This window comes from Dioscorea cayenensis, chromosome 20, assembly GCF_009730915.1.
Source record: "Dioscorea cayenensis subsp. rotundata cultivar TDr96_F1 chromosome 20, TDr96_F1_v2_PseudoChromosome.rev07_lg8_w22 25.fasta, whole genome shotgun sequence".
Taxonomy (NCBI): domain Eukaryota; kingdom Viridiplantae; phylum Streptophyta; class Magnoliopsida; order Dioscoreales; family Dioscoreaceae; genus Dioscorea; species Dioscorea cayenensis.
The window spans coordinates 30606145-30621253 of record NC_052490.1 but is presented as its reverse complement, the minus strand read 5'-3'; the positions used below and the strand labels follow the sequence as shown (position 1 = coordinate 30621253).

The 15109-nt window shown below is 35.8% G+C and overlaps 1 protein-coding gene and 1 pseudogene across 1 annotated transcript; both read left to right on the top strand.

The window, feature by feature from the left end:
• Positions 1–1672: 1672 nt before the first annotated feature.
• LOC120251436 lies at positions 1673–4062 on the top strand (annotated as a pseudogene).
• A 6572-nt stretch (positions 4063–10634) lies between these two features.
• On the top strand, positions 10635–15021 carry LOC120251607 (proton pump-interactor 1-like). The gene is made up of 8 exons (XM_039260187.1): positions 10635–10788; positions 12110–12495; positions 12623–12817; positions 12900–13079; positions 13164–13358; positions 13652–13750; positions 13843–14352; positions 14444–15021. The coding sequence occupies exons 2-8, from the start codon at positions 12118–12120 to the stop codon at positions 14747–14749; spliced, it is 1863 nt and encodes a 620-aa protein (XP_039116121.1). The 5' UTR covers positions 10635–10788; positions 12110–12117; the 3' UTR covers positions 14750–15021.
• Positions 15022–15109: the final 88 nt, after the last annotated feature.

Sequence of the window (15109 nt, the reverse complement as noted above, 5' to 3'; positions counted from 1 at the left end):
TTGATGCAATCAAACAACAAATGATATTTTTTCTGTGAAAAATATTATATTTTTCATGGAAAATAAGAGCAATCAAACAACACAATCTGAATTTTTCATAGAAAATTTTTGATTTTTTAGCTAGAAAAAATAATGTCAATCAAATGATTATTTTATTGCTTTCTCAGACTTTTAATGTGATATTTTTTTTTAATTTATTGATTGTTTGTGATTGAAAATTCGATTTTGAAATGTTGGAATCTTGATAGAAGTCAGGATTAAGAAGCGGAAGGAGTTTGGGCATGGGTCTCAGTTGTGTTATAGGCAATAATACATCATCAAAGTTCTTTTTTTTTTTTTGTGATTGTATTGACTTGTGTTCATGTGTCACATCTTCATTTGTGGCATGGTTTGGTTTGGTAGTTGTTACTTCGAGATTTGTTGCATGCTTATATCACAGATTGAGAAGAGGAAGGAGGTTGTGCGTGGTTCTTAATTGTGTTATAGATATTGGTGCATCACGTATAGAAGCCTGAATGTCATCTGGTTTCATAAAATTCTCATCTTTTTTGGTATTGTTTATTCATGTTTATGCATCGATATACATTTGTGGCATTATTTGTTTTGGCAAATGTTACTCGTAGATTTTAGTTGGATGTTTGTACTAGATACTCAACTCGCTTGAAGTTCGAAACCTAAAAGCCTTATTCACCTTGAGTATGTTTGTGTGATAGAAATATGTGGAACAAAGAGACAGTATTGGTTTCCTATGTTTGTTTAAATGAAGAACATAAAGGTGTGCTAGCAAATTAATGAAAATATAAGAACTAAAGTTCCTTTCCTTCTTACCCATCTTTATCCACTTTGTTTTGTTGACAACCCCCTCAAAACAAATAATCCTTCAGGGAGTAGGTTAGCTCATAATTTGCTAAGTTCTGCTTGGTCTTCATACTTCTTATGTGGAGAAGAAGCAAAACAACTCGGGAGGGAGGTTGCCAACGACCTTCAGGTCTATTGGTATACGGGTCGCCGTTAGAGCTCTCACCGAGTGGTGAGAGTTCGATTCTCGGCTAAGGGCACATTTCTGGGAGTTGTGAATAGTGGTTGTGTACGAGTGGTTCCAGCGCTCACGTGAGCGCGGCCTCGTCCCCACTTGTTCCACCGAGACTTGTGCACGTCTTTGGGTCTCTAATGGGTTCGCCCCGCTCCTCTTCCCAAAAAAAACTCGGGAGAGAGGTTTTTCTCATATGTTGTATGTTATAATGGAGGGTGTGATATTATCTGAATTAAAAGCAGCTTGCACAGCATGAAATGTTTTGCCATGCACAGAATATCTGGCCCAACAAGCAAAACCTTGACTTTGTCTTGTCTCAAGTCTCAATTACTGACTTTTCACATGCTATTGGAAAGTAGAAGAAAACTATCTGCATTTGAAACATTTAACGCATCTGTGCCTATTCTCATTAGTGTGATTTCTTTGAAATGTGAGACTGGGAAACATTTAACATGCATCTGTTGGTGAGTCCTTTACCAGAAATTTGCAGATTATGATGGTTGGTTAAATGATTTTTTAAGTTATATCGTTATTTTTCTGAGATGAGTATCTTTGCAATATCATGTGAAGGCTTAGTTCTAGCTTATTGTTTGAATTTTTTTGCCTGTTTTCTGATATTTTGTTCCCTCAGTGGAAATCATGGGGGTGGAGATATTGGCTTATGATGTCACACCAGTGCTTGTTAAGAATGGAATTGATGGAGAAAGCACCTTTCTCCCTGAGGTGGACAACAAAGTACAAACTAATCATGGACAAAAGGCTGAAGAACCCATCATCAAATTTGGCATGATGGATAGTTCAGATGGAGGAAAGGAAGTGGGCAAACATGCTGCATGTGCGAATTTTCCACAGAATGCCTCAGAGAAATGGCCTGATCGAAGCTGGGCAAATCCATACCTTCTTTTTTGTGAAGGTGAGATCATATGAAGACCCAAAACTGAAGGCACAAATTGAACAGGCTGACATGCAGGTTCAGAAGTTCGGTTGTAGATAACTGAGGCCTTGAAGGCAAAAAGGGTAATCCATAGTTATATGACTTCTCACTGATACTGGCATTTTTTATATGTTCTTCTCTGACTTAAGGGACTGAGTGACTTCTTGTCTAGCTGCCTTTTTTTGAGACAAGGTATATTATGCTCTAGATAGTGGCAGATGCATTTGGCTTCTTATGGTTGGAACAAAAGTAACAAATGCTGTAATAAGGGAATAGAAGTTATCTGTCTGATACTGAGCCTTTGATGAGTGCAGTCTAAACCGGCACAAGTGATCTCACAATTAAAACCCTTGACAACGGAGGACAAGCGGAACAAATCGATGATGGATGAGATGAGAAGAGAAAGGAAAGGGAACCTCTTCAAGATGCTTTAGGCAAGATTCATGGTTCAAGCAATGTAGGCCTATGCTTCTCTGAGGAAGAACTGAATTATGTTGTAAGCACTAGTTATTTTATTTCTCTGAAAATCCAAGGGCTTACTTTCTACTTTCAGAGCTTGCAATATTGTATACAACATGAATGCAACACCTTAAGTGAGAAGAAACAACTCCTTTAGGAAATTAAACTGCTTGAAGGCATGAGGGAAAAGGTTATTGCTAATGCCGCTGTGAAGGCTAAGATCGAAGACTCACTAGGCCAGAAAGAAGCTATCCAAGACCAAGTGAAAGTAAGCAATTTCCTCTGGTATATTATTCCTCCTTGAGGTATATTTCTCATTAACTACTCATTGATTTGAAAAATATCATTTCAGCTGATATGAGTTGGCATTGGTGGAGTAAAAAAGAAGAAGCAAGCTGTTAGGATGAAGATAAAGTAGCTGGAGGAAGAATTGAAGGCAATAGATGCTGCGATTGCTTCTCTGCAGGATCAATTGGAATCTTTGACAGAAAAGAGGGGAAAGGCATATGAAAACTTTAGTGTGCTGATCAAATCAAGCCAAGAATTGGTATGACCAAACAATCTCTTTTGAATATTTGATTGTTTTACTCCCTTAAGGACGTGATTATATATCCATATTAATTACTTCTGTTTCATCTGGATGGCCATGACTTTTGGTTTCCATATTTCCGTGAGCATAAGATTTTATAGTTTCCTATTATTTTTCTTACATGGTATTTATCTCTTGATTCACAATTTTATCATCAAAATTTTTTTATTTATTAATGTTTGCCAGAATAATTCTTCCGGAGAGAATCGGTCGATTCTAAATATTGCCAAAGACCTTGCTGCAAAGAAAGATATTCAAGCTTTGCAAGAGCATTGTCATAGTGAGGTCAGTTTGTGAATTATTTTCTCTCCTGGCATAGTTAAGCTGATTTCCAAATACCAAGATTGTAATCTGTAATTTTCTACATGTTGGGTTAGGTAGAGAAATTTATGTCTCAGTGGAGTAGTGATAAAGCATTTCAGAGATGATTATGAGAGGAGGATATTATCATCACTTGACAGTCGTCAATTGACTTAGGATGGTCGTTAAAGAAACCCTGATGAGAAACCAATCATCGTGGAGGCATCCCTACCTCATCCGCCAGTTGTTGAACAAGTGGCACCAGTAAAAACTGGTGTAAAACGAGAAAAAAGGACGGCAACTTAAGTAATGGTGTTGTCTCTACCCATAATACAAAGGTTGAAGATCACCATAAACCAACCAAAGAATCTAAAGAAAAGGCAAGCCTTCTACAGTAGAAGGAATATGCATCTGGTGTTGAAAAATCCCAGGAGAAACCTGTTGAGATAGATGTTACGAAGTTGAAAGAAATAAAGAGGGACGAGGAGCTTGCAAAAGCCAATTTGGCTCGTGAGAGGAAGAAAAAGCTGGCAGAGAAAACAGCAGCAAGGGAAACAACTCGAGCTCAGAAGGAAACAGAGAAGAAAATCAAGGCAAGTTTTCCTTTTCCTCTTGTTGTAACTAAAAACCTGCTTGATTAATCTATGAAGTTGCATCTATCTGTAATCTTTTCAAGATAAGGAAAAGAAAGATAAGAAGAAGGCTGGTGTAACTGTCACGCCCCAGCCCCAAAGCCGGGCCCGCTGACAGATCGGCCGCATCCAACGGGGCTGGCCCCCACCTGCAGTGCCCGACTCGACTGCACGTCAGTCAACCCTTCATGATGAGCAGGAAACAATATAAAATGGTATCGAAATACAACATGCATGACATGACACGAGAATCCAAGGTATAAATACAGGTTATAAAAAATTTTACAAGAAAATGACAACCCTAATGGATCCATCATAGCACTGGCTGATCAACAAGGTCTTAAGCACAACCTAAGAGTCAAGTACCTGAAAAGATAGAAGAAGAGAGGCTGAGTAACTCGGTTACTCAGTGAGTGGGGCAAAAACACGAGAAAACTCAAAATACCAGCAGAATACGGAAATTGGTTATCGAAACAATCCCAAACATAATACTTTCCATACGTAATGGCAAAATGGCGTAATAATAGCGGAACGAAATACGAGAATGCTCGGGAATACAGAGATACTCAGAAATGCCAAAAATACGCAAAACAGACATGTACATCTCCCTGACTAATAACAGAAATCAACAAAGACGAGGTCGATCTTCGATCGTGAAGTCCGAACGTAACGTAAACGTAGCAGAATATCAGCAGTAGTAGCCGCATCTTCGACCGCAGTCGGGGGGTAGCGCTACTAAAGAAAACATGTGCACATGGCTAGGGACTTACTCCTCCCTAGTCAGGGCGAGCCGAAATGGAGATGTACTAAAAACCGCAGAGATACAGAATACAGACAGAGGAAATACCGAATAATTAATGCAAAAACAAAATAAACAAATAAATAATTATACACCAAAAACATAGAGTTCGAGTTCAGAAATTGCAAATTCAAAAGTTCAAATAAACGCAGAAATACTAATAAATTCCAAGTTTTCAATCCGGGGCAAATAACTAAATAAAGAGAATAGGTTATATAAAAGTAAGCAAAATGATATAATAAATCAGTCACACAAAACATCATAGTAAAAAATACAGAGTATTCATGAATTTCCCAGATACTCACACGAACAGAAATACAGAACTTCAGAATCCCACATTAGGGAAAATAACTGAAGAAACAGAAATTATGCACAAAATTTACCAAATGAATAAATCATCAAATAAAAACCAAACACACTGGGAATTACACTCTTAAGGTCTCGCCATAATATCACTTCTAACCTGTTCCATTTCACAACACATAACTCCAAGATCATACTAACAATTGCAAAGATATTTTGCCGAATGAAACTCGGGACCATACTGAACATTTTCCTTGTCAAATGCTTCCCAAAGTTTTGTCCCCAGAAGTGAGAAAAATCAAGCTAAACCTTAAGATTCCCCCGTAGTACATCATCTTGCACAAGTTTTTTTAATAAATCAAAACTTCTAATCTATAAATCCAATCCGCACCCTTTGGTTTTCCCCATCATTTCGATTTTATCAATAATGTATCTTATCATAATTGTTCATCTAAAACAAGTTATCATTTCAAAGGCATAAACCTAGTTTTCCCTTCCAATATTAAAACAACCCTTGAACATCAACCAACATAAGCTATATAAAGCGAGTTACCCCAATTTTTGAATTAACATTAGGTCAAGGTCACCTCTAATATCCGGGATGCAATAACACCCAAGCAACTCACCAACTTTTTCAATTCTTTACCGCCATAATTGTCATGTCATCTCACCCTAAAATGTCTTCAATCCTAGCTTCATACCACCCCATTCCTCTAGATTCAAAAGCAACTCACATTATTATTTTCATTCTTGAACATTCATGTTTTAGTTCTCATCACATAAGTTTTTATCAAAATCTTACATTCTATTATGAGCATACATCTCTCCCCCTTTCTCTAACTCCTTCGTATCATCCCGACATATCATCAAAGCATTTCCAATCTCTTCCATTCCCAAGCAAAATAATTACATAAACATAACTCCCTCATATAAACAAATTTCCCTTGCCAACATACATATACTTATAATCTATAATGTAAAATGTCCATCTTCTCATAATTCTTACATTCTAGTATTTTAACACAAACCATGATATGTATAAAAACACATTCCTTACCTCTTGATTCCTAACCAAATTCCACAAGATATACATATTATCACCCACACATGAGATCAATCAAATGCACTTAAGAATTTCAACTCATTTTTAGTAACAAACAAGGGATCCACATTTATTATTCCTTCATATGAAGGAGTGCTCAAACAAACTAACAACTAAGCCTCATCAATACCATTGAAGCCCATTACAAAAATTAAATCACACAATTCTCACAATTATGTCCCCCAAATATTTGTATTCAACACTAGGGAGGCAATTAGTCAAACACCTTATGTGCATCACCCAAATTCCATTCCATGGACTCTAGCATAACTCAATAATATGATTTCTTTATACACCAATCCACACTTGCATAATTCACCATAAATATAACTCCCAAGGCCTTACATTGTCATGGACCCAATTAACAACAAGTATGAGATTGTAGCAAACAAATGCCAAGTTTCCAATCAACATCATGCCAAAATAAATCAAGAATGATTCGGTTAGCCCACTCACCTTGCCATCTTCTCTTCTCATCCTCTCTACTTCTATTAATCTAGGGAAAAAAAAAGAGAAAAAACAAGAAGAACACAAACCCTAAGTTTATACTAAGGTTATCAACAAGAACACAAAATGAAAATTAAAGGAAACAAGAATTACTTACCTATCTTTAACCATTAAAACCAAGAAGAGGAGAAGGACATGGCTAGGGTTTCCAACAAGCATGAATGGGAAATAGAAGAGAGGGGCTGAAACTTTTAGAAGGGAAGAAAAGTATTTTCGGGCTGCTACAGTACCCGCGCTACAGTGTTGGGCTTTATAAAGTTGCTACAGTAACAGGCTGGGTTATAACAGTAACTGAGCCTTCTGCTGAGAAGACTGAACTCGAGGATAAGCTTGAGGAGGCAGAAGAAGAAGCTAGTGTAACTGTAGAGACTTCAGCTCCAACAAAGAGTGAAGAGGTCAAAAATAAACCACGGTATTGAAATCAGGCAAATATGCAAGATCAACTCGTAATCAATGGATTGAAGTGCAGGTATGCTTCCGCCACTTTCTTTGTTCCTAAGCAATCTCCAAAGAAGAAGATCCAGGGTTTGAACTAGGGTTTATACTCGTTAGATCCATCAGAAACAATTAAAAACTTAAAAGTTTCAATAAAGATGTATACTATCTAATATAGTTTATCTAATATTCGATTTATAATGATGACTTACCGTCATTATTCGTGTAATTGATTTTTTTAATGCAGACATAAGGATTTTATGGATTAATGTGTATAAATATTAAGTTACTTATGATTAATTTTTGGGTAGGTGGGAGAATGTTAGTTTAAATTTAATTCAGATATAAATTATGTTTGTGATAATTTAAAATTAAACAGATTTAAATAATTATAGTGGTCGTAACATTATCATTTGAATCCTATATTAATTCTAATAAATATTTTGGATAATGATCTGCTTCAAAATTTAAATTTGAGTTAATTTTTTAATAGAAAAATTATATATAGAACAAAGGTCTCCATTCTCGAGAATACCCAATCCATCTACAGGAAAAAAACGATAGATTGGAAAAATCCTTTGGTTTCTTCAAGTGAAGTTCTTAGTCACTTCGTTGTCCTATCTGTTTTGCTATGAATGAATATAAGTGATCCTATTTTTGATATTTATTAATTGTTTAATTAATAAGATACATTAGAAATCTTACTCTAATTTTATAACATGATATATTTGTATGTTTAGAATTTGGGGAAAATTACTGTTTACCCCTCAAGAATTTCAAAATTTCCCAAATAGCCCCTATAAGTTTTGAATATCTCGAACAACCTTTCCGTTATTATTTCACTTCTTTTTTGCCCCCTGTAGGTCACTAGGAATGGGTCTATGTTATGAAATTCCATCGTTACCCTTAAAAATGGTCGGAAAAAATCGCCCAATCACATCATATCAAACTTTTTTGCATACTTTTTTTCATTCTTTTTGCATTCTTTTTTGTTTTTTCTCAAACAAAGTTTGGAAGACTCATATTACCTTGGATTGTTGGAGTTTTTCAATTCCTCCCCATTTGGTGTGTTCGATTGGAGTTCTCCCGATTACCCGATAAGGTGAAAATTTCTTCCTTCCTCTCACCTTGATCATCCTGCGAGAGAGAGTAACAATTTTTTTTTTTTTATATAAGTATACTATGGAGAGTTGTTGTGTTATTGCTAGATACAAAGAGGAGTTATGAGTGCTAGTGTTCATGGCGCTGACTTCTTGGGAATGAGAGTAGATTTCTTATGTAGATTTCTTCTTGTTGTAAAGTTCTTCTTCTTTATGTTTGCATAGTTGTAGAAGTTAATTATTGATTAATTATTCAAGTTTCCGCTTAAAAGTATATGTTTTCGCTTAATTATTCTAGTTTTCGCTTAAAACATAAATTTCCGCTTAAAACAAAGCAAAAAACATAAGTTTTGCTTTGTTATCCTTGTCCAATCCCAGTTTCCGTTTAAAATGTTATTTTTCCGCTTAAATTTTTTAGTTTCTGTTTAAAATGTTATGTTTCCACTTAAAATGATGGTATTTCCGTTTAAATTTTCTTCTTGTTGTATAATTTTTTGATTTTAGCAGGTATTCAGATTCTACGAGTGTATCCATTCCATTTAAAACGACCCTAACAGTGTGGCAGACCTTCATTTCACAAAAGACAGCTAAATATAAAAACAATCATTCTTTATTATATGGAGACAACGATATTTACATGAAAAATTTAATAAGTTTGTGGAAAAGAATTTAGGTTAGCATGATTACATTATAACTACAAACAAACTTATAACTACAAACAAAAGAATTTAGGTTAGTATGAATAGTAATGCATGTGCTCATTTGTTAAACAGAAACCTCATTTTTTAAACTAGAAAACTCATTTTTTAAACACAAACCTCATTTCTTAAATAGAAACCTCATGTTTTAAACAGAAATCTCATTTCTTCAACTGATACTATTAAACACTACATAATACAACCGTATCAAATTAAAGGAGAAACATACATTATAAACATTACACATAACAATGAGATTGCATAACAACCGAAAAATTTCTTTTTCTAACAGAATACTTTACAAACCAAACGGGCAAAAACAACACACAGAATGTAAAAACAAAAGAAAACTGCACAACTTCTTTAACGACGTCCACCTCGCTTCAATACCTTAGAACGCAAACTGAAGAAATACCGAAGAGTTGAGCGAGAGTTCTCCTTCGAGATAATGGTGGAATAAAATTTTAATCCTTCATAAGATGCCCAGGCAATAACAACTTTGGAAAGGGAAAAGTTGAAGAGATGATAAGAGCAAATAACCTGTGTCAGTAATGGTGTTCTCTTGGGATTACACAAAGGAAAAAACCGCTTCTTCTAAAAGCGGAAAAATCATTGCGCCCAAGGGCATTATAGTCAAATTATGTCGCATTTGCCACAACTTCTCACGCAAGGGGCAATTTCGTTCAAAAAATTTAAAATTAACTCTGCTAATCACCGTTAGATGCTTGTTGTGGGTGTGGGAGTGTGGGGGGTGTGGGGGTTAAAAAAATCATTATATTTAAAAGGAATGGGTTTTTATAGATATTAAAATTTAGGAGAAGAATCTATGCATATTGCAAACTTTGGGGTTGTTTTTGGCAATTTCTAGTTAGAATCTTTACTCCCATAAATTTCTGACATAGTTTTCATATTTTCTTTTATTTAATTCCCCTCTCATCCCTCCACTCATTTTTTTACTATAGTCTTTCTTCGTTAAATGTACCCATTGAGTTTTTTAAGAATAAAAAGTATGAGTTTGTAATATTCTATTAATATTAATTTTAAAAGAAAGTATAATTTGTTTTGCTCATTAATTTATTTGAAAAATTTAATATATTTAAACAAATTTATACGATTAAATTAAAAAATTAATTTTTAAAATAGTTATTTAGACAAATAATTTAGAGGGATTGGTTAAAAGATCCAAACAACTTTTTAATTGGGTTAAAAAAGTCTTTTGATTTTTTAAAATCCCTTGGAAGTCGCTCTTTTTTTTTAAGAATAACTTTTAAGTCCAATGGCTAGATAACTTCGGATTTACTAGTCTTACATTACTTTTAAATTTTAATTTTGCTCTTTATTTTTGGTATTTCGAATTTATTATTTTTACATCACCTTCGATTTTTAATTGTGCCTTTTAATTTTTTGTGTATTCTCTTATTATTTGAGGAATCCATTCAAATTTGTGTGTCATCGAACATAATTTGAACTTCCAAATGTGATAGGAGGATGAAATGGAACTGGTTGTAAAAAGGAGAAATGACAAAGAATAATATTTTGTCAAATAACACATTGGAAAAAATAAAAAATTCTAGGGACTGCAGAGTAATTTTTCCGATAATTAAGATAATAAAAGTATACCGTTAACTAACGGCGGCTTCATCTCCTCGGAGAGCCAACGTGGCAAACGGGATAGGCACGGCAACCGTCAAGCTCTCTGAGCCGCGGGATCAGACCCTCTAAAACAAGCAATAACTCGTGAAAAACAAGGGCTTAAATAGATATCGGCACCGCCGTCCTTGCCGTTTCCATTGACGCTGAAAACGGAGGACCAGATCTATCTCCTCGATCCCGCACTTCCCTTATCCATCGATCAGTTTCTCCGGAGCTCCTTTGATCTTAGCTTCTTCGATTTGTTGTGAGAATTCCCTATCTGCTTTGCATCTGAATCATTTGATTATTGATCGTGCGTTTTTTTGGTTTCTTTGGGGGGAGTTTTAAGATTCATTCAGCTCGTGAGTTTTGAGTTAAAAATTGCGTTTTGATCTGCGGTTTATGTGTCTTGTGATGATCGAATGATCTGGTGGTCAAAATTCTGATTGAAGTGCGGTTTTTATTTCCATTCTTTTTAGGGTTTAGTTATTTTGATCTTTGTTTGTGATTCAAAAATCAATTTTGGATCTTTGCTGCTTATGGTTCTTATTTATTGCTGTTCATGAAATTATCATCTTTTAGGTGATTTTATTGATCCCTTGTTATTGGTCTTGATAACATTTTTACCTTCTGTCTTGTGGAATGTTGGGGTTTGTAGGTGTCACACTAATTTTTGGTTGTATGGTTAAACAATATAGACTCAATTCTCAGGAAGGTTGAGACCTGTCAGTGTCAGGGGTGGGTCTGGCATGAAGGAAAGTCAGGGAGACAAAGAAAATCAGAATAAAAATTGGTTTTTGTGTTTGGTGAAATGAAGAAGATAATGATGGACTAGCTAATCAAGGAGCTTTGTTGATTAAATTTCATTTCCTTGTTCTTCAATAATTTTCCATGCTGTCCATTTGCCTTGATTTTCCCTTAAGCTTAACTGATCTTTAGGAACCAACACAGCCTTAAGTCATTCCTGGAATTGTGGTTAATGCTGCTTAGATTCCATCCTTCTCCTGAGGATAGGATCAGAAACAACTTGATTTAGCGTTTTTATAGTATGTTGTTCCTTTGTTGGAATAGAAGTTGTGAGATTGTTATGCCTTTTATATTTTTTTGGTGGCAATTAAGGCTTCAGGTATTGCAACTGGTTTTGGAAACTAGATTTATTGAAAGAATATACTGGCACCTGCGAAGATATTGTCAAAAGCATGATGTAAATGGGTATCATTTGCTCTGCATGATTTTATGCAGAAGTTCTTATCCCTTATTCTGATTGTTGGTCATGTCATGAGGTCAATATGTTTATCTCATATGCACTTTTCAAGCATAAAAATATCTGTTCCTTCTTTTGGAAGGCAAAAGATACCTTGTCCTGACATAACCTTGATTTTTTGTTTGTGTTATGTTATGTTCATTCCTTATTTGCTGCTCATGGGGTTGGTAAATGATTTCTTGAGTTGCATCTTCATGCTATTGTGATGAGTTTTTTTGCACTATCACACAAAGGCATGGGCCATTTCTGTTATGTTTGCTCAGTATGTTGTTTAAATGATTTTTCTGTTTGCTGATATTCATTTAATTCTTTAATACCTCAGTGGAAATCATGAATGTGGAGATATTGGGGACTGATGCCACAGTAGGACCTGTGAAGGATGGAATTAATGGAGAGAACATCCATCACACTGAGTTTGATGATAAAGAGAAAACTAATCTTGGACAAATAGCAGAAGAGCCCATTCAATTTGGTTCACAAGCAGCAAGTGGAGGGAAGAAGGATGGGAAACCCATGACAAATGGTTCGTTTTTGCAGAATGCCACTGAGGAATGGCCTGCACAAGAGCAAATTCATACCTTCTATTTTGTGAAGGTGAGATCATATGAAGACCCAAAATTGAAGGCAAAAATTGATGAGGCTGAAAAGGAGGTTCAGAAGAGAAATAAAGCACGATTTCAAATAACTGAGGCGTTGAAGGCAAAAAGGGTACTTCATAGCCATATTAGTTCTTACGGTTGTTGGTTTTTGTTTCTGTACATTTTGTGTATGGTGGATGCTTGTATAGCAAAGAATTGGAGTCATCTATCTGATGTTGTGTTTTTGATGATTGCAGAGTGAGCGAGCACAAGTGATTTCACAATTAAAACCCTTGACAACTGAGGACAAACGCTATAGATCGATTATGGATGAGAAGAGAAAGGAAATGGAACCCCTTCAAGATGCTTTAGGCAAGCTCCGTGGTTCAAATAATGTTACCAGGGAAAAGGGCGTGAGCTTGTGCTCCTCAGAGGAAGAACTGAATTTTCTTGTAAGCCCCTGATATTTCATTTCAAAGCACCCACGTCCTACTTTCACGGATGTGACTCTTGCATTTGTGAGAACTTCTGCAGATTCAGAGCTTGCACTATCATATTCAACATGAGAGCAACACCTTAAGCGAGGAGAAACAACTCCTTAAGGAAATTAAACAACTTGAAAGCACAAGAGAAAAGGTTATTGCTAATGATGTTGTGAAGGCTATGATCCAAGATTCACTGGGCCAGAAAGAAACTATCCAAGACCAAGTGAAAGTAAACAACTTCGTCTACCTTATTATTCCTCCTTGAGGTATATTTCTCATTAACTGCTCATTGATTTGAAAAATATCATTTCAGCTGATGGGAGTTGGCATTGGTGGAGTAAAAAAGGAGAAGCAAGCTGTTAGGACGAAGATAAAGCAGCTGGAGGAAGAATTGAAGGCAATAGATGCTGCGATTGCTTCTCTGCAGGATCAATTGGAACCTTTGACAGAAAAGAGGGATAAAGCATTTGAAAACTTAAGTGAGCTGAAAAAATCACGTCAAGAATTGGTATGGTGAAACCATCTCTTTTGAATATTTGATGGTTCTCTCATCACCTTTCTACTCCTTTATGAACATGATTGTAGATGCGTATTAATTGCTTCTGTTTTATCTAGTTGGGCATGACTTTCAGTTTCCATATTTCATTGAGCATTATATCTAAAATAATCCTGTCATATTTTTTATATGGTATTTGTTCATGATATCAGGGTTGCATTCACAAGCTGTTCATTTGTCTGCTGTTTCATATCTATCATTGCTTGGTTCACAATTTTATCCTTGAGTTATATATTCCTTTTCAGAATACTTGTTCACGTGAGAACCGTTCAGTTCTGAACATTGCCAAGGACCTTGCCTCAAGGAAGGATGTTCATGCATTGGAAGAGCTTTGTCATAACGAGGTTAGTCTTGAAAGTATTTTTCTCTGTCACACCTTGTTCAGCTTATTTCCATATAACAAGATCATAATTGATCATTTTACTCTGCAAGTTAGGTAGAGAAATTCATGTCACAGTGGAGCAGCAATAAGGCCTTCAGAGATGATTATGAGAGGAGAATATTGTCATCACTTGACAGTCGGCAATTTACCAGGGATGGCCGTCAACGAAACCCTGATGAAAATCCAATTATTGTGGAGGCACCACTCCCGCCACCTCCGACTGTTGCGCAAGAGGCATCAATAAAAGTTAGTCGAGAAAACGAAAATGCTGACTTAGGTAGTGGTGCAATCTCTTCCCGGAAGGTAAGGAATGAAGATAGGCGCAAATCAACTGAAGAATCTAAACAACCGGCAAGTGTTCCACAAGAAGAGGAATATTCATTGGGTATTGAAAAATCCCAGGAAGAACCTGTTGAAATAGATGCTATTAAGTTAAAAGAAATGAAGAGGGAGGTCGAGATTGCCAAAGCCAATTTGGCTCGTGAGAGGAAGAAAAAGCAGGCTGAGAAAGCGACAGCAAGGGCAATGCTCAGAGCTCAAAAGGAGGAAGAAAAGAAACTCAAGGCAAGTGCTCCTTTTCCTCAAGCAGATGACAAACCAACTAGATTAATTATCTGTACTATTTCCCTCATATCTCTTTGTAATTTTTTTTTAGGAAAAGGAAAAGAAAGCTAAGAAGAAGGTTGGTCCAGCATCTGAACCTTCAGCTGAGGAGACTGAACCTGAGACAAAGACTGAGGAGCCAGAAGAAGCTGATTTAAATTTGGACATTCCAGTTCCAACAAATAGTAAAGAGCTCAAGGATAGAACTAGGTACAGAAATAAACCAAAAGTTCACGATCAACTCCCGAGAAAGATCCTTAAGAGGAAAAAATCAAATTCGTACTTGTTATGGGCCGTGCCGAGTGCTATACTAGCTCTGGTGATCGCTGTGCTCGTGTATTATTACCAGAACATCTAGGTTGTCTCAAGAACTAAGTTGGAGCTGAAAGTATTTGACCAGTTTTGCTGATGAGGAGTATAATGGTCAGCTGTGAGTTGAGATCCTTGAAATTTTCTATATATGTGTTGCTAGCCCATAATCATATGCACTGTAATTTACAGCTAGCTCTTAACCTAGTTACCTGGCTGAATAACAAGGTTCCATATTTAGGACCTCATGTTTTACCGAATTTAATGTTGTAATGAACATTTTGTTCGAGGTTTTGTTTTGTGAGGAGTTGTTGTTTAATACTCCCTTTGTTAGTTTTTAGTATTTTTACTTGTCATGTCTTACGGTTTTTCTTTGTGTTTTTTTTTATTTGTCTATTTAGAAATTTTA